The sequence below is a fragment of the Solea solea genome, chromosome 13 (assembly GCF_958295425.1).
Source record: "Solea solea chromosome 13, fSolSol10.1, whole genome shotgun sequence".
NCBI classification, from domain to species: Eukaryota; Metazoa; Chordata; class Actinopteri; order Pleuronectiformes; family Soleidae; genus Solea; species Solea solea.
The window spans coordinates 27,393,264-27,413,342 of NC_081146.1; the positions used below are offsets into that span (position 1 = coordinate 27,393,264).

Consider the following 20,079-nt stretch of genomic DNA (forward strand, 5'->3'; position numbering starts at 1 on the left):
AATGGACCCAGAAAATGCGCTCTCTCTCTCTCTCTCTCTCTCACACTCACACACACATTCTCTCTCTCTCTCTCTCTCTCTCTCCTTCTCTCTCCGTTGCAGATATTAGTGCGTCTCCTCCTCCTCCTCCTCTCCTGTTTTTGGACCCTCCTCGGCTCCACAGTGGAACACAGAACGTGGGAATTTTCCTTTTCAAACTGTCAAAGGAAAAAAAAACAAAAACTTGTTTGCAGCTGTTGATCAGACGTGAAGGAGCAGCGGGTCCCAGTTCTTTGAGGTAATAATAATAACCATGCTGTTATTTTATGAATGTGATGAATGTCATTATCTTCCATCAGCAGTAAATAAAGGTGTGTCTCCTGCGGCTCACATCTGACTGTGCGTAAAGATCCCACCGTTGCGCGTTTCTCTCTGGGTGCGCATGTCAAATCTTGTCTTTATAATATTGCGTCATGGATGTTTTTTTTTAAAAACCTAAATGCACCGTGTACATGTTTATAAATTCTGACATATTTACTGTATAAATCGGCCTTTCAACACACAAGAATGACCAAGAACGTAGTGACATGGAGGTTAAGTTGACGCAGCGTCTGAGTTTCAGTTATTCGGTTATTTATGTGTCAGGTTGCAAAGCACGGGGATGGAAGCGGGTTTGGAACAAGCCTCGGCCTTGGTCAGCTCTGCTCTGGAATTAGCCTCACAAGGACAAACGTGTCATTTCTCATCCATCTCTCAGGCCCCCCATTTTGTTTACATGATGTCATACCTGCTTCATTTTGCCCTTGCTGTCTCAGATATGTGTCTTTCTCTCGCTGGAATGTTTGATATTCAGAACGAAACATTTTGATGTAATTGATGGTAAAGCTCAGAGTATATTTTCAGGTTGAAAGACAGTTAAAGGAACAGTTAGTCTAGAGAGATTTTGGACAATTCTTGTTATATTAAAGTTGCAGTGTGTTGAGTTTCATCCACATAATGTTTTTTTTTAACAATTAACAATTTAAATGGTAAATGGTCTGTATTTATGTAGCACCTTTCTTGTCTTATTGACTGCTTTACACTACACTACTGCCATTCACACTCATTCACTCACACGGAAGAAGACATAAACCTAAACAGAGGTTTATCTTCAGGGGCCATTAATGTAATATATAACAAAAACTTTTCACATGTCCAATAATACGTCTGATCTTGCAGCAGAGAGAAGGAAATGCGTTCATAAGCCACTCTAGGAAGTAAATTACACCAACATCCACATGTTATTTAATTATTCACAATTAAATATTAGAGCTTGCTCACATCACTGTGTGAACATGGGCAAGAGCAGCTGTTGTTTCATATTCAACAGATGATAGGAGACTTCTGAATCTCTGCTGATCGCCTCTGAATCTTTAGGTTTCTTTGTAGCAGTTGTCACTGGTGCTGGAGTTGACCACAGAGACCTGTATTTGGTCAAAACCAGCTGTCAGTCCTGCATTTACCAGAGGAGCTAGTCCAGCAGATTCACGGGGCAAGGATGCCATTTTGGCCAACTACAGAATCGAAGAAAAAGGCAAACTGATTGAAAACATGATATTTTTTCCCTGCTTAACACGATGACGGCATGGAAGTGACGTCACTGGACGCAGCTGTGTTTTGATTCAGCTGTAGCTTCCATTTTAAGCGACTTGCCATTACAAGACTAGGAAAGTGCTCTATAAATACAGACCATTAACCAATAGGAGGCGCTGTTCTCTCTGTACTTTTCTGTAATTGGTCAAATTCCACTTTCAGACTTGCACAGGACTCAAATAATTCTGACTAAACATTGTACATAGTTGTTGTGACATTGTCGGGAAACTTTCCAAGGGTAATCTTCAGATTATGTAAGAATGTAGCAAGTACACACATCAGAGATTTCCCTGCTATTGTGAGTGTGTCTCATCTGAACAATGCATTCTTCAAATGTCCAAAAGGGTTCCAACCCAGTTCTCCAGACATTCTTCTAAAAATGGTTTAGATCTCACCCTGAACCGCTCTGTGATTGGTCAAATCCCCGATGTGATGCTCCACATTTAGTAGTGTAGCTGTAAAGGAGGAACACACGGTCAGATCGCTTGATTTACATTAGGTGTCACGGTCCGAGGAACAGGCAAGGGAGAACCCAAAAGCACGACAACGAGGCAGTCAAGTTTGTTTTGGGAAAAAAGGCACTTTACTTTGGCCAACAGTCAGTATGAAAACCAGGCAAACAAATCCGACAAGGGGCAGGCAGTAACCCGAAGTCCAAGACAGGCAAACGGGGTCGGAACAAAAGGCAATCCAGAAAATGCTGGAACACTTGGCAGAAAAAACTAACACACAAGACAATCTGACAGCGGCTGAATGAAAATGGACTTGTATATATACACAGAGGGACTAATGAGCAAATGGACTGCAGGTGAGGAGATGGGCGGGGAAAACCAGGTGAGGGAAATGAGTTGATTGCATGATATGGAGGAAAGGCGGGATCTGAAAAGACAGGAGAATTAGTGACAAGACATGGAAAACAAATAAAAAGAAAAGCAACACTAAGAGTGTTAGTGTCACTACGTTACATTAGGTCATCATGACACTTTCTAAAGTGACTATAAGTTTACCTTTTTCATTAAACTGCTTACACTGACAGACAAGCACAGACTGTATTTTCTGTGTGTCTCAGATCATGTCCAGCTCATTGGAGAGGGTTGTGGCCCAGAAGAAGGAGGCCATTGAAGCTGTGATGGATATGTTTGAGAGAGGGGCCGAGGTGTTGGCCAGCGCTGTGGGCGAGCTCTTCCCCCTGTGCGAGGCTGCCGCTCCAGTTCTTCGTCTGGCCTTAGACAACGTCCACAGCAAAGAGGTCTTTTATGTCAAAGAGCAATTCCTGACGGTGAGGAACAAGCTGGATGTGCTGTCCGCCGAGCTGGAGGACATAGACTGTGAGATCAAGAAGGGGAGACTGGACTCCACATACTTCTCTGTGGAGGAGAACATTAGGAACCAGTTCAGGAAATACATGGACATACTGGAGGCCAAGCAGCAGTTCAGGGCGGTGAAGACCAGACTGTTTTTAGAGCACTTTGCTAAAACTGGAGGAGAGAAGAACCTGCATGTGCTGTATGATGCTCTGATGGGAACCAACAGCTTTGGAGAATCCATTTTAGAGTTGGTAGAAAGGTAAGCTATTGTTTTCATACTGTGTATATAACCATGTTGTATTGTGCCTTTGCTGTTTGAAATCCTTTGTTCAGATTGACCTCAGCATCACAACCTTGTCAGATAAGATAAAAACCTTGGTTTTCCCTCTGGACTTTGGTGCTGGAGAGTTAGCAGTTTACAAATTGAGGTTTCCAGTCAGGAAAAGCAGTTTGCTGTGAACTTAATCAGTGACTCAAATCTGTTTATCCTGTTTTCAGCGAGAGCAAACCTCCATGTCTCAGGCTCAGTCACCTTCTAACCTGAGCTGTCACCTCATCACCATTTGAACATGCATCACTTTCCATTTCTCTGTCCACAAGCATCAGACGTTGAACATGAAAGTGAACAGTTTCTTCATTTTGCAGGTACGTAGCGAGGAACCGCCGTCTCCTGGAAGATTTCTGTGTCCGTATGAAGGAGCTCTTCTGTTTGGGCCTGATTGCTTTGCTGGGCCACTGTGCTCTAACCCAGGGCCAAGATGAAGAAGAAGAGAAGATCCAAGAGTGGAGCAACAAAATTGAGCAGGTGGAGTCCAGCATGAAGATGACCATTGAGTCGTGCATCGCCGCCTTCCCGGAGCAAGCAAAACTAGACGCCCAGCGACTCCTGCAAGAAAAGGACGAGGAAAACCTGCAAGATACAACTCAACTGCTCCTGGACTTTCTGGTGAAAAAGTATGATTGGGTCAGCTGGTCCGTGAGGCTGATCAACCACTCAGGCAGCACCTACCGGAACTGGCGAGCCGGGGAGCACTTCCACCATGTGGCGGGACAGAACTGGTTTGAGGTGCTCCAGGTGAACAACATAAACCTCGTGGTGTCGTACAGCACCAAAGCCCAGCCGGTGCCCCGCGACTGCATCCAGCAGGTGATGGAGGCTCAGGGGAAGAAGGGCAACGCTCCCGCGGTGGTGGAGGTGCTGGAGAAGCAGCTGCGCGGGTTTGTGGTTCACGCCGTCAGTCGCCACAAGGAGTCTGCGGCAGCGTGGAGTTTCCCAGAAGACTGTCACTACTGGGAGAGACACAAGAACGTGGCCGTGTGTGTGCACTCTGAGTGAAGCTGTCACATGTCTGACATTTATTATTTACAGCAGAGCAGTGACTGCACAATTATAATTATATATATTTATATATATTCTGATAAACTAACATACACTGAACCAAAGTCTGAAATTATTTTTTTACTGATGCTGGTTCTCACTGAAAACATGGCTGCCAGCAGGGACACACAAAACAAACAGATTAAACAAAAAGCTCATCTCACACAATGTCCACTGCTTTGTAAGCGACTCACTCCTCACACCAAAGTCCTAATGGAGAATGTGTGATTGTCCGTGGCAGCACACAGGAGCTGCTGATGCCGTGTTATTATACGAGTAGAACAGCAGTAAAACCAATGACTTTCTCTCTGGACTTTGGTGTGGAAGAGTGAGTGCTTTACAAACCTCTGTTTTTGTTTCAGTGAGTGCGAGCATCTGTGTCTGAAGCTGGCGCTGCTGTCTGTCAAATTTAAGTTGAAATTACAAGAGAATAAATGGAAATGGTAAATGAAAAGAACCTCAAAAATCAGTTACAGTTAACTCTTGTGACTTCCCATCAATATTGTATCCTCGTTACATTAAAAATGAAGTCATGACTTATTAATCAGTGAGGTTTTCATAGAATAGGGTCAATATTATTGGCCACCACCCAAATTATTTCACATCTAGCTTTTAGAATTGTGCCAATATTTTTATTTAAATTCCAGACCTTTGCTGCAAATGTAAAATATGTTTATTAAATATTAGCTGCGTGCATATACGTCACTATGTGTTCATAACAATGTTTGTGTGTAAAAGTGTCTGTGCTTTTACTGCACCTCAGCAGCATAATTCAGTCTCCCATGAGAAACAAATCCTTACGTCTGCAGCTCCAAAGACAAGTTTTTGCTGAGGCTGCATCTGCAGAGTCGTACAGTCTGTGCTCAGTAGGCCGGCCTACATTACTGTGACACACACACACACACACACACACACACACAGAGGCTGGACCGTGTGCCTTGTCTTCTCGACACATCCTCACTGATGATGCTGGACCTAAAGCTTTGTACTTTATTGAGTTTCAGCTCTTTTATCCGCAGTATTCTCCACAGATGACGGTTACTGCGTAGTTTTTGCTCTTCCCAGTCAAATAATTTCCCTAAGGGGATTAATAAAGTATAAGATTTAGATTAAGATTTAGAAATGTCAACGGCACATTTACTAACAGTAGCTGTAATAAGCATTAACAAAGCGTTAATTAAAGTATTAATTATCCAAGGGTTTATAAATCTACAGGTAACATCAGTTTACACAGTATAATCGTGTATACAGTATAATGTTTGAATCCAGTCTCCAACCCTGGCTGATTGTACTCAATTCCATTGTAATGTAATGTAATGTAATGTAATGAATAAGCATTAGTTATCCGTAATTAAGCATTTATTAACCATTGTTAACCTTTATTAAGTGACCCTGGTTGTTAGGTGGGTCATGTGTTGCTTGACAAATATAATATAATACATATATATATGTATATGTGTATATATATATATACACACATGTGTATATATGTATATATATTTATATATATATATATATACACATATATATGTGTATATATATACACATATACATATATATGTATATATATACTTATTTATATAAACATATTAAATACATATTAAATTAAATTACAGCATATATATCACAAAGCACTTACACATACACCATGCAAGCACTCTAACAAATACGTCTAGCTAAGATGAGGACGTGTTATATATCACGTCACATTTGTTAAGTTTAGTTTCTCATATGCACTTCCGGTTTTATTTTATATTCACATTTCCCTCTCATTTCAGACCCTGACTTCCTCCCCTTGTGTGATTTCCCGCCACTGTGATTGTCTGCCCCGCCCCTGATTGCTTTCACCTGTTGCCACTTATCTCTCCTGCTTAAATAGTCCTGTCTTCCCCCGTCATGTCCCCAGTTTGTATTGTTTGGTCCATGAGTTACGTTGTCAAGTTTTTTCATAGCAAGTTATTCAGCAGTTCAGTTTCCCTGGTTTTGTTTTACTGGTGTTGAGATTTGTTTGACTCTCCTTGTGAGTGTGTTTTGTTTATGTTCTTACGAAGTAAACTTTTTGTTAAACTTTACATTGACTTTGTGTCGTGCATTGTCGAGTCCTCCAGTCTCGTGTCTAAAAGCATAACCAGAGAGCTCGGATTTGATTTGAGAAACTGTTTAACTTTCCAAGTAAAAGAGATTGGATTTCACGTGGCAGTGAATTCCAAAGTTGACTGCGTTTTACAGAAAAGGGCAAGTGTGCAGACGTGTAGAGCAGTGACGCAACGTTTTATTTACTCAACTGATATATATATATATATTTCTACACTCATTTCATACATTTTCTCACAATTGTGTTAGAATTCACAATTGTTAACTTATGTCTACTATCATCTATATTCACATTATATATCTATTTATTTTGTTTATTCAAATTATATGCAAATAATCTATGAACAGTCAAAATGACCTGATCATTTCCAGTAGTTTGAGAATGAGATTAAATTGTCAAAACTGTGTGTTTGCAGACAGGCTTATATAATGAGACTCGAGCTTCTTTTCACGTCATTTCTAACTGTTCGTTCAGTTATTACTGACATCAACAGTCGCTTTATAGACCCTTGAATAATAATATGAATTAATAACTTCATTTGAGGTTAGTTAAAACATTAACCAGCTGTTGATAAATGCTTATAACTGCACCAAGTAATGATAAAGAATCATTGTACAGTGTTACAGTGTTATTTCATTATTTTGACGTTTTTTTTCTATAATAATCCATATATATCAAAAGTACTAACCCACATGTATGAACTGGAGGGGTTTAAATCTGCTCTGCTGTTGCATCTGTGAAAATGATATATTATAAAATGTCATGTATGAATACTTAAAAAATCTCAATAAAACCCAGTGCATGAAAGAATGTTTTTTTTTATGTTTTCTGACACTTATTGACCAAATACAAACAGTTAATGACGTGTGAACAAGTATAATCAAATATCTGACTGTCTTTTCTTGTATTAATGTGATTTACACAGCAATGTCATCAACTGTGGTCATTAAACACAGGCAGTGCACGATCAGCAGCGGCAGCAGCAGCAGCAGCAGCAGCAGCAGCAGCAGCATCCTGCTAATTGAATTGATATTTACACTTAAGTCAGCATTTCCTCACTGCATGTAGCTCTACGTTGATAATCTATGAACAAGTCTCTGGCGAAGCTTACGACGTCCTGCAGCAAAGTGCTGGGCTCAGCAGAACGGTAACATTTATGATAAAGCCCGGTTTAGGTGGCCAGAGGGAGGAGTTTCATATCTGTGTGGATCTGCAGGGTCATAAACAGAGTCTGCCAGAATCCATCAGGTTTTATCTGGAGCACACATCACACAGCAGGAGGAAGTGGACTGTGTTCAGTCATTACAGGACTTTTTTTGCTGCTGCTGCTGAAGAAGAAGAAGAAGAGGAAATGAGAATGTGAGTTTTAGTTTGATAGTGTTAATAAATCTGTGCTTATAACCATTTTAATGGCAAAATCATTCATTTGATAGTGAAAAATAACTTTTCCTAGTGGTGTAATCAGGGATTAAATTGGATTCTCTGGTTTGTGAACGTCTTCGATGCTTACACCATTTGTCCTCTGTTATTTTCTTTTTCAAAGGCAGAGCACTTCTCTCCACAACCCCAAACTACAATGTGCATGCCTTCATTTCACATTAATGGAGGTGTTAATATGGTATCATTAATGTAATGTGGTTTCTTCTTAGATTAGATTAGATTAGATTAGACTTTATTGAAATTCACATGTTACAGCAGCAGCAGGACGAGGAGCAGACTACAAAATATACAAATGCAAAAGTACTGAGAAATGTACACCTCCTACGTCTCTGATCAACAACTGCAACACCACCCCAGTCACCCATGGCGTCCCTCAGGGCTCAGTGTTTGGTCCCCTCCTCTTCATCCTTTTTTTTTACTGTTCTCTTTTCTGGAACTCATATTTTTTTTTTTTACATATGTTGTTAGAATGTGTGGAAGCTGCTCTTGCAGCGATATATCTGTTCCATTTCTAACAACATCTCTTATTCAAACAACGTCAGGCAGATAGACGTCCCTGACCTTTATAGATCAACACATGAAACAGGTCATCAAACATTAAAAAACAAAGTTTCCTGGACTTGGCAGCATTTATTCTTTATTTGAGACAATATGTGTTGGATTTTTTTTATCTGAAACAGTCATTTTGACTGAATACTGAGGTGTATCCCTAATCAGAAGGGCCAGAAACAACTTTCACGTCTCACTCTTAAGTTTACTGCTCTGTATTTAGGTGGAAGACAGATCCGTAGGTAAGACACTTCTCAGAGACAGCAAAAACATTAAGTGCGTTATATTTCTTTCATTTGAGCGTGTCATCATCCAGAATGATGCAGGAAATGATGTGTTTTACAGTGTTGATTTACATGGACACCAAAACCCAGACTTACATGGTCCCAGGATTCAGGGCTGGTCATGTTTGCTTGTTCTCTTTCCGGTGGGTGGAGCTGTGGCTGATTGAGTGATGCAGTGCACCTGCACACAGCTCAGGAGGCTATTTAAGCAGACCTGCCACAGATGCCGACTGACATGAATTGTCCCTGTTTTGTTTAAGTATTTGATTACTTTAATTTAGTTGAATTAAAATGTGTTTCAATGATGTGCAGACTATGTGTGGGCTCCCTGAGCCAGGTTGTGACATCATAATCCATGATCACTGTCAGATGTGTCACTGCACAAATGCGTCTGTCCTGCACCGGAAAACAACACAACACTGCACATGCCTCCTTTTTATAATTAGAAATCCCAGACAGGTGACTAACATGCTTTTATACGTATCGCTCCTTTAATCCTGTGCTGAGAAAACAGAAAAGTCAAGCAGACAGACAGACAGACAGACAGACAGACAGGTGTGCCAGACAACAGCTCAGTCTTCAAACAGACCACTGAAATGCTGCTGTTGTACAACAGGCTGGTTCACCTTTGTATCTGAGCTGCTTTGAACCCTCAGGCCTTTTGAATTATCCCTACAATTAGAAATGAAACCACCGACAAGATGTTATTCTTGTTTCCTCAACTTTAGTTTCTTTTATTTGATGGATTCTTTTATTTCTGCCGCCTCTTACTCTGCTTGCAATTGAATTAATAAGTAGTAGTATTTTATAATTGTTTTATCGAATCATACATTTTTGTCAAGTCAAGTACATTTTATTTATATGTATGTTTGTATGTTATTTCATCATTTTAAAGGATTATCTTACCTTACCTTGTCCTTCCTTATTATATTGTTTATGTTATCTATATCTTGTTGTATTGTGTCATATCTTATCTTAAATTATTTGATAAATTAAATTATTTAAATGATTTCTTATTTTATCTTTATTTGTAGTTGTATAGTTGTATTCGTTTTTGCTTTTGTATTCCTGTTATCTATTTATTTTCTCATCTCTTCTTCCTGTAGATTTTGCTCAGTTCTATTTGTTTACCTCGAGATTTTAATCGTTTTTTTCTTTTTACTCCTTTTACTTGTTTTAACACTTTTGATGCTTTTGATCAGTGGTTCCCAAACGCTGGGCTTTAATTCATTTATGAAACTTTTTTTGGAAACGATTTTTTTACCAATTCATAATACATTGATTTATATGTATATTTAATTTATTATTTTTAATGTATTCATTTTTAAGTTTTGGTGAAACTAAAGTTGTATTGTATAAATTGTTGTTTTTTTCATTACCTGTTAAGCTCGTCAGCTCTACAGAGGCAGCCATTTTGGGCCCCATGTTTGTACAATAGCCCACAATGGACAAACTAAACATTATCTGATGCTAAATGAATGAATGAACTTCACCAATGAATCTTCCAAACTTTAAATGTCTTGTAATATTTAAATGTTGTATTGATTTCTTACAATTCTGTCTTTAAATTTGTTTTTAAATCTTTCTGTATGGCACACTCAATCTGCCTTTGTGAATGAAGAGGAAATAAAAGTTATTGTGAGTTGCTAAATGACATGTGATGTAATGTAATGTAAAACTGTTTGGCCTTTTATTTGATTTGCTGTTTGTGTTCATGTGTGATAGGCGGGTTTATTCCATCACATGAAACACTGGAAATAAAGTCTGACTGATTTTCATTCATTTTGACATAATTACACAGAGCGTCAGGTATTTCCTGAGGTTTTTCTCCGTGCAGCACATGCAGGAGTGGGCTCTACTGCAGGCCAGTGGATTCATTAGTGGTTGTGTGGGCTTTGCCGAGGTAACAGTTATTGATCCAGGAGGCTCTTCCCCTGCATAAAAGGCTCTGTCAATCCTGGCTGTCATTATAGGAAGACTAAAGCATCCGTTTACTGTCCAGATCCACTGCATCCGGCTCATGCCACAGGAGACAGAGTTGGCTTGTGGTTGAGGGAAGGTTAAATCAAGGTTTTCTGAAGGGAATGAGTGAATTCTTGTGGGTGAATGGTACAAGAGGTGGTTCACAGACAGAGGGCGCTATCAACACACACATCCACTGCCTATGGGCTTTGATTGTCCTTTAGAGGGTGTTAAAATGAGAAACTGTGTGCTGCTTTTGGTTTCGCTCTGACGTGTCACACGAGGCTGGTCCGTGCTCTTTAACAGTGACTGTGATTAAACACAAGAGGAAATGTGTCACCAAAAAAAAAACCCCCACCATCATGTCATTACATTTCCACAGAAAACAGCGCTTTCACTTCATGAATTATTTTTCAACCTTCCTCTAGCAGTCTTATGTCCATCAATCTCTTCATCTCCACGAGGAGATGGCCAATATCAATATTTCATAAACAAGTGAAAGGCTGGATGGAGACAAGCATCGGCCTGGAGGGGCGGGGGAGAGAGTGGATCAATGGTTGGAAAGCTCTGTGCGCTGGTGTCTGCCAATCCCGGCTCAACACAGGATAATGCCATTAGCCATCGACCGGCCCGCTGCTCTTTGACTGGACTAATCTGATAAAGAGCATTAAAACATTTGTTCAGTGACACACGGGCTGCAGCTCTGAGGCCACGAGCAACTACTGACCTTTTATTTGTATTTTATTTGCAATCCTGTCCAGTCACAGATAAATAATAGTTTAATAATGTACAGTATGTATTCACGATTTGTCTGCATGTAACAGCAACACAGATAAGGTTTGATTTCCCTTCTAAGATCCCTGGTTACTACGCGATAGTGTCATGTTTACATGTGCATTTCTCTGCGTCTCTTTCATGTTTTTCTACCTTTGGACATTTTGCACAAGAATTCCTGTGTGTTCATGCACACATGGCAGTCTCTGCTAGCACATCTGGAGAGCAGCAGAATACATACTGCACAGTGGGATTAGAGTGTATAGGTGAACCTTTTGTTAAGTGGTTAAAACCTGGCCAGGCTTGACTTTGTGTCATTATACAGTGTGTCTTTGTAGTTATGATGCCTGTATTTACAAAGTAAAACAAAGCCTCTGGTGCTGTTTGTGTTGCTGCACTGCAGAAAAGACTTGAATAGCAAGCAAATTGAAAATAGAGTGTGCAAAAAAAGCACTTTAACTTGCTCGATTTATCTTTGAAGGACGTTTATGTGCTTGAATGAAGCTCAGAGGAATGTCTGGAGAATCCGTCTGTCAGTGGAAATCCAGCGGGTGGTAAACATCTGCAGGGCATGTCCTTTTCTAGTCTGATGCCCTGGTTCCTCTCCCTCCTTCATTTGCAGCAGGTCACTGGCCCTGACCATATTTATGTCGATCTTGTTCTCGCTGACCTTTACTTACATCGACTTGTATTGTTGCAGCATTTCATCATTAGCAGTCTGCACCTCTCTACCTTCCAGCCTCCTCTCTTTCTTTGTCTCAGCTTGGATACAAAAAAAAGAAGAGAAAGCTTGAGAACACGTTGTAGTCGTCAGCAAATAATGAACAAAAGTTCCCAGAGCAGAACATGATTAATATGTCGCTGGTTCTAATCTGGCAAATGAATGCAGGAATGTTTCAATACATAAAAAAACAGCCCGTTCCTTTGGCTTCATCAGTAACAGCCTCTCTGAGTTAAGTTCAGCGAGTCTGGCTGCACAAGATAAACACTATGGGGGAGGTGCAGTCGTGGATTATGACCACAAGGGACTAGAGGAGTAAAAGCGTGAGAACCAGGAAATGCCACATCACAGAGCTCTGCTGCTTTAATCTCAAACAACCTGCTTGAAAACCTCATGGGAAAACAGATAAAAGCAGAGGAGCAGACGTTCATGAGTCACTGACGGCCTAACAAACAGATGAGTGATACAACGTGAACTGGGTTTCTCTGGGAAACATTTCCACCTTCATTATTTACCTGAGATCCTCAGCAGCAGCAGCAGATCAAACACCTCGGCTCATCCTCGTCGTTGCCATGGATTCATTGTTGAATATACAAGTGAAATATCCTCCAGCTTAAACTGATGTTTGCTCACTGTAATGAGTATTTGTACTGGAGTTAAGTTCAATTCAGGTGAATGAGTGTAATAATGAATGCTTTATTATCAGTTAACACAGTGTTGTTCATGCTCATCATCGTGAGCCTTTAACAACCACACAGATACTAAGTCTCCCATGTTTCCTGTGTTTCCTGTGAGTGAAGTAATGATGACTGTGTGCTATTACACTTGAGTTCATGTAAACAATGAACACAGTTTCAACTTCAACAGACACAAAAACCTTCAATAAATGTTCATGAAAGAAAAGATTAATATTGAAACGGTTAGTATTCCATATAACAGCATTAGGTAATGTAAATGAATGTACCCTCGTTTTACCTCAGTTACCAACCGTTTTATTTTTCCCCCTGAATTCTTCTTCTTGTCTTCTTCTTGTCTTCTTCTTGTCTTCTTCTTGTCTTGTCTTGTCCCAGTTGCTATTTCCAGTCATTTTTTTGCAGTTTGAGAAGGTTATTATTCCCATCTTACATAATGTCATATATAACTAAATGAATCCGTCTTCAAGCAGGTATTTTAGGCTTTTTCCAAGTAATGGCTTTCCTGCTGCCGGCAATGAAAACCAAAACAAAAGTCCACGCCTGAGGTCACATTTCCAAAATAAAAGTCTCCAGTTTGTAACAAAATATATTCACATTCAGATCCAGTAAATATTAAACTTTAAGTAAATAACCTTTAACAAAGTCATTTTTCTAATAACTTAAATGATTGTAGTGTGGTTTTCACACATTATTGCATTGTATTGTCTAATTCAGGAGATTTGATAACGGTAGCATCGTTTTGAAGGAGCAAATCCTACATTTGATGTTATTTGGGGCTTTTTGTGTAAATAACACAGCGTGGGTTTGTGCAGAAGCAACACTGTCATTTTTGGGAGGAGGCTGTGGGTGGCGAAGTGTAACCTCAACATTTTAGGGAGGTTCTGGGTGTTTCTCCTCAGTGAGAGTATAAATAGTCCCCTGGGCAGTTCTGTCTCTCCACAAAACCATTAGAGAATTACACTTGTAACTGCTGCATTGATCTGCTCTTTAAAACATCACTCTGTCCCCTGCAGTCGTCTCTACTTTAGTCCTAATGTGCTCCAGAGCTTAAGTGTCAATGGGTTTAACTCATATACAACATGTGTTTGTAATGATCAAGAGCATACTGGTGAAATGTGACCAGTATTCAAAAAATAAAATAGTAGAACAAACATAGGTTTTTACCACTGACATTAACTAGGGTTGCACTGAGAGCCAAGGCTGTGCTGTTGTTAAAGGTATGGTTGCACATCCTGGAAGAACAGTCTGAGTAAGCTACCCTAACCCTAACCCTACGGACACAGGTTCACAAGCACTGTGCAACTCGGTCTCTGTGGATTTAAAGTGCACGCTGAACTCTTTTGTTGTTAGAAATCTGAGTCACGTGATGTCCAGAGCTTCATGTCTGTGGGTGCTGATGAAGTTTGAAGCTTCCTGCACATTGAAACTGTCTTTTGATGAAGCAGGATGAAGAAACATCCTTGAAATTCATCCGTTTCCTGTATATAAAGGACAATGGGGAAGAAAGTGAAGGAAAACAATAATCTGTATGTCTATGTGATAGAGAGAGATAAAAGCAGGAGATACAAAGCTTTCTTTGGGGCTTTCACTAAATCAGAGGTCAAACAACATGATTAAACAAAATGTCTGCCAGTGTCACTAATTGGATTTCCAATGTCCTTGGAGCTTGAAGGTGGTTTGTCTCACGTGGGTGAGGACAAAGATGGACTCAGGGGTGAATCTGCCTGCGATCAGCCTCTGAACCTTTGTCTGTCTGTCTTTGTCTGAGTATTGATCCCCGTGAGTGACATCTGGGCTTGTATCCAGGCGGACGGCTGGAGTCACTGTTGTGCATACAGATCGTTGGTGCACGACTCAGACTGGTCAAAGTTCACTTGTGTGATGGATTGTGAGCAAACTGTACACAGCAGGTCAATAAAAGGGAGGATTGGAGGCCATCATTTGGATTATGATACTGTACATTTAAGAATATTAAATATGAAATGCTTATTGTTTATTGTTAGATGTTTGGAAAGTTGCTTTTGTCTGCCATTATTTCAGTCATGTTATTTTTCTGCCATTCAAAGTTTTTTGTGTTGTCTTAACAAAACATGTTCTGACATGTCATGTTTTATACCCTCTGGTGTTATACAGCCCCAGATAAGCCATGAACTGACAGCAAAGGGGAACTGATAGCAGCTCTGTTACTTTTAGTTTCCATAAAACTGCCCTTGAAACTATAAGCCCTGTCCCTCTGTCCCTGTCCCTCTGTCCCTGTCCCATGTTGACTTCTTTTGACCAATGATACTAAGTCTGTCACCAAAAGCCTTGCTGCTCTGTGACCTGGAAACATCTGGATAGGGGCGTGGGAAACCCCGTGTTACTCATGTTCTGTTATCACCCAAGGAAAAACGTGTAGAGAGTGTGTGAGGTTGTTTTTTTTTAAGTGATTTCCTATTTGCTTTGTCACTCACTGTCTCACTGCTCCAAAAGGAGAGACACTAATGACGACAATGGATATAAAGACAAAAGAAAAACTAGATTTAGCCACTTACCCATCACTGATGACTTCTCCACACGTAGCTGGGTATCATTAAAATAATGCATTTCATTCTTTCGTCCACATGTCTGTTATATACTTTGTTAGTTAGTACTTTAACTATCAATGAGGAAACGGGAGACCCTGAAGAACAATACATGTCTATGTGCAATTCTTCATGGTCTCCCGTTCACATCACTTCACAACACATAACCGCGGGGGGCGTGACAGTATCCCTGAAGGGACAAACTTAGGCTGTCAATAAAACAACAACGTCCCTGAAAACACAGACATTTTGGTTGTAATGTATTATGGTGCGATCACAAATGCTTTTTAAGACGGTCAGAGTTACACACAATGGCAGGCAGGAACGCACAAGGAAGACACAAAGAAGATGCAAAGCAGTTCCAGCACTAAAACAGGGTTTATTAGACGGGCAGAGGTCAAACCAGGTAGTCAATCAGCAGGTCAGAGTGGGCACAGGCAGGATCAGGATCAGGATCAGGATCAGAATACCAAGCACACAAGACAATCTGGCAGAGAACTGAGGGAGCGGACCGATATATATGCAGACTGCAGAGCTGATGAGCTGATGAGGAGGAGGAGGAGGAGGAGGAGGAGGTCAGGTGACTGGAATCAGCAGGAGGAGGAATGGCAGCGTCTGAAATGATATGAGAATAAATGAAATCAGGAAACAGACCATGAAAACACTAAGATTCAGCTGAAGTTGGGACAAATGTTTATAACCAGGAAAAAACAGCTGACGCAGATCAAAGTGATGGGTGATCAATTCTTGGTGGGCAGTCTGGGGGGGGGGGCTCCCACTCAGCCTTGGTGGGCGGTTCTGGGTGCAGGGGACCTGGGCCCCTGTGACCTGCACAGGTGTGGCGTGACTCGGCCTCTGTCTGTGGTTTTATCGCCGTCTGCTGACCCTGGGTGGAGGGGCTCCTGCCTGGCCCCCCTCTATCTGCTCCTTTGTCAGGTAGATGCCTCAACACGGGCTAACTAAAACTAAGATTATTACATTTGCTAAAGTATTAACATGATATGTATCTAGGGGCCGTGTGATGATGAGTCCTTCACATCTGGTTTTACAAGTTTCACTTATTGTAATCAGACCAGATCAGTATGAATGTGTTTGTGAGGGATGGCATTTATTTCCAGGTTATGAGCCACTCAGGGAAATAATGATATGTAGCATAAAGCTAACATTGAAAACAGGTGAGGACAGCAATGCAAGTGATGGGCAGCGATGAAAAAGCAATAGTCATGCAGTGCATTTGAGAGAAGAAGCATCAGTCGACACACACACACACACACACACACACACACACAGACCACAGGTAGGTTTTTACTCCTGTAGTGAAGGATCTCAGGTCAACAGTAAAGAACCAATGATTAGCAATCCTTGACTTGATTCTGGGATAGTTGGATTTTGACTACACACTAGAGTGCATCCCATAGCCACACCATCCGTGGGTACCTGGGGTCCTCAAGTCCAGTTCACTAAAAAGCTTTGCTTCAGATGAATGATCCTTCTGAACTTTGTGTTCCAGCACAAGGACAAGAGGAAAAGAGAAAGATCACAGAGAAGGTTCATGGATGTTGTGAAGGAGGACATGACAACACTTGGTGGAACAGATTTCCAATGACAGTTCGGGAGGCGGAGCCTCTCTCTGTATTTAAAGTTAGACTTCAAACTTTCCTTTTTGATAAAGCTTATAGTTAGAGCTGGTTCAGGGAAACCTGGACCAGCTCTTAGTTCTGCTGCTATAGACCTAGACTGCACTCTGTCACATTCACTCTCTCACACTCATGGTAAGAATATGACTTTTTATATGTCATTAACCTTGTCTCTTTCTCTCCCTAGTTTGTGTCTTTCCTTCCTTCCTTCCTTCCTTCCTTCCCTCTCTCTCTCTCTCTCTGTATTCTCATCTTGCAGGTTGCAGGATCCAGGTCCAGTTTTCGAGGCTATCCATGTCATACATATCATCACCATTATTATTGTGCTATAATTAAAAGTCGATATTAATATAATTTTTATCAACACTCTCTCAACACAAGGGAGAGGACAAGACGGTGATCTGCTCTGGTGAGCCCTAAAAGGAGAAGCTGAAAGAAGATGAAGAAGAAGGAGTAGATGCAGTAAAAGTTAATGAAGTCAATAACCAAACACTGGCCTAAAAAGTTAAGGTAAGACCACTGTTACATGTATTTTTTACACTAACTAAAACATTTCCAACAGTTTTTAATGTATATGAATAATTAAAAGTTTGTTTTCATGTTGCCTTTTAATAATGTTGTGTAGTTCATTCATCTCTTCAGTTAATATTACTATTGTTAAAATGTTCATTCTCAAGAGAGAAACGTTGACATGTGATAATCTGGGCATGAACCAACCTCCGTCTCCTGTTTGGGCCTCTGGCAAAATAACACGTGCAAGCATCTATTACACCAGGAAAATGGTTTCAGTTTCACAGCCCAGGTAAATCCAAAGAACCTGTCTGCACTGCCCACATGTATTTTCCCATGGGAGGTGGCAAATCCGGCCTGACAGGTCCTGAATCCTACTTTTCCCACAAAGCGCTCTCTGTTGATGAAGCCGTGCTTTGACACACAGATGTGAAACAAAGCATAGGCTGAAGCTACAGCAGTAACACTTCCCAAAACCAATCAGGTTGTGTGGTTTATGCAAGGGTGAGCAAAATAAACTGGCACAGAATCCTGACTTCAGCAGGTTATCAACCTTTTGTACATCTCTGCCAAACTCAAGTCTTATTTCCCGAGCTAAGCATCTTTTCTGCCTCAGTGAAGTCCCGTCTTATGGTCGTTCATCTCTCTCTCTCCCTCTAATGCTCCCGGTTAGCTCTATTGATGTGCTCACCCCCACCACTTCCACCACCTTTCCAGAAAACGCTGCTCATCCTCTGCTCTGGGACGAGCCAGAGGGGCTTTTCCTGTGAGCTGAGGAGACATCGTGTGGTGAGGAGGAAACGTTAGCCGTCGAGCAAGGTCAAAAAGATCAAATGTGGTCAATCGTGTCCACAGACAAGGACGTCATTTATCACAAAAACAGAGACTGTCTCCATGGTTAGATATGGTCATAATATTCATGAACAACTTTGAACTTGTGATCATCCATTTTACCCCGTCATCCTCCACATGAAGGCTGCGCGGCTGCTGGAGCCAATCCCAGCTGACATCAGGACATTAGGCAAAAGGCGGGGTCACCACTCCATCACAGGGTCGACAAACAGAGACAAACAACCTCTCACATTCACACCTTTTGTCAGTTGAGAGGGTCCAATTAAGTTCTGCATGTTTTCGGACTGTGAGGAAGCTGGAGAACCCAGAGAAAACCCACACACACACACATGGAGAACATGCAAACAAACTTGCAGAAAGGTTCTTGTTCCCACCAGGTCACAATTAGCGGTCACCACTACTCCACCACGTGGTGCTTGATAATATGACTGTTTTATTATTAATATTTTAATATCAATATCAGCTAATATGTTAATAAGAGTTTTAAAACCCAGAACCAGGAGACCCCCGTGGATTAGCTTGTCCAGAAAGGTCAGGAAAGGTCAGGTGCAACAACATGCAGTTAAAGCTTTCACCCCTCTTCCTTCAGCTGGCTGCCATTATCTCAAATCCTTCACCGATGTTTCCACCTGAAGAGCCCAAAACCACAAACAACAAAGGCACAACTTTCCCCCAAATCCAGCACATTCCCTCGATGCTGCCGTCAGAACTTCATGTTCATGTTTGTGCAGTTACAAGTTCCCAAATCTCGAACAATTTATCTTACGGGGTTTTGCCTGGAAAAGAAACACAAAGAACAACATCTGAATACAGTAGAGAGTGGAGGAGGTGTGTGTGTGTGTGTGTGTGTGTGTGTGTGTGTGTGTGTGTGTGTCGTGCAGCATCAGCACGTACCACCCATCACGCCACATACTGATGAGTCCTCGCGAAAATTCGCCTCTCCACTCTCTGATGGTGACAAGTGTGAGATCTGACAGTGGGACGACACAGACGTCGCCTGACCAGCATCGTCCTGCCCTCCTCGTCCTGTCCTCCTCTTCCTGTCCTCCTCTTCCTGTCCCCGCCTGTCTGAACGCTCCATTAAGCAGTGGAGTTGACAGTGACATCAGGTTGTGTTTGTCACTCATAACAGAAACACAGGCTGCCTCTCAGAGCCTCTCAGAGCGTGACGGGACCATTCTGCAGGAGTCATGATGACATTCACAGTCAATGAGGTTCATGCTCATATTCTATAGTAGTGTTTTTCACGATGTTTGACCATCCTGCATGACTGAGCATGTGCAGCCTCATGCGTAGTTGGAAGAACCAGCGAAATCACCATAGAAACCGTGTTGAAGCCACAACAAGGGGTGTTTTGTCCTGACGGGCCACTCTGCTGTGACTGCACGGCCTCCTTTAAATTCTCACTCTCACTCTCTTTGTCTGTCTCTCTTCCTCACACATGCACACACACACACACACACACACACATATATACACATATTTTTATTTTTTATTTTTTTTTACCCAGGGTGCATGGTGTCCCTCCATGGGGAGTGTTTAGAGGATGTTATCTGTGTCAGTGCCGGCCCCCAAGTGCCTCTGAGTGGGTTTTTGAGGAATGCTGGAACGAGATGGAGGAGTTCCAAAGGAGGAGTGACGAGAGAGGGAGAGAGAGAGGGAGAGAGAGAGGGAGAGAGAGAGAGAGAGAGAGAGAGAGA

At 41.4% G+C, this 20,079-nt stretch overlaps 1 protein-coding gene across 1 annotated transcript; it reads left to right on the forward strand.

The window, feature by feature from the left end:
• Positions 1–94: 94 nt before the first annotated feature.
• LOC131471619 (protein rapunzel-like) lies at positions 95–6,368 on the forward strand. The gene is made up of 3 exons (XM_058648253.1): positions 95–277; positions 2,681–3,177; positions 3,564–6,368. Exons 2-3 carry the CDS (start codon positions 2,684–2,686, stop codon positions 4,252–4,254), a joined length of 1,185 nt encoding a protein of 394 aa, XP_058504236.1. The 5' UTR covers positions 95–277; positions 2,681–2,683; the 3' UTR covers positions 4,255–6,368.
• The last annotated feature ends 13,711 nt before the right edge of the window (positions 6,369–20,079 follow it).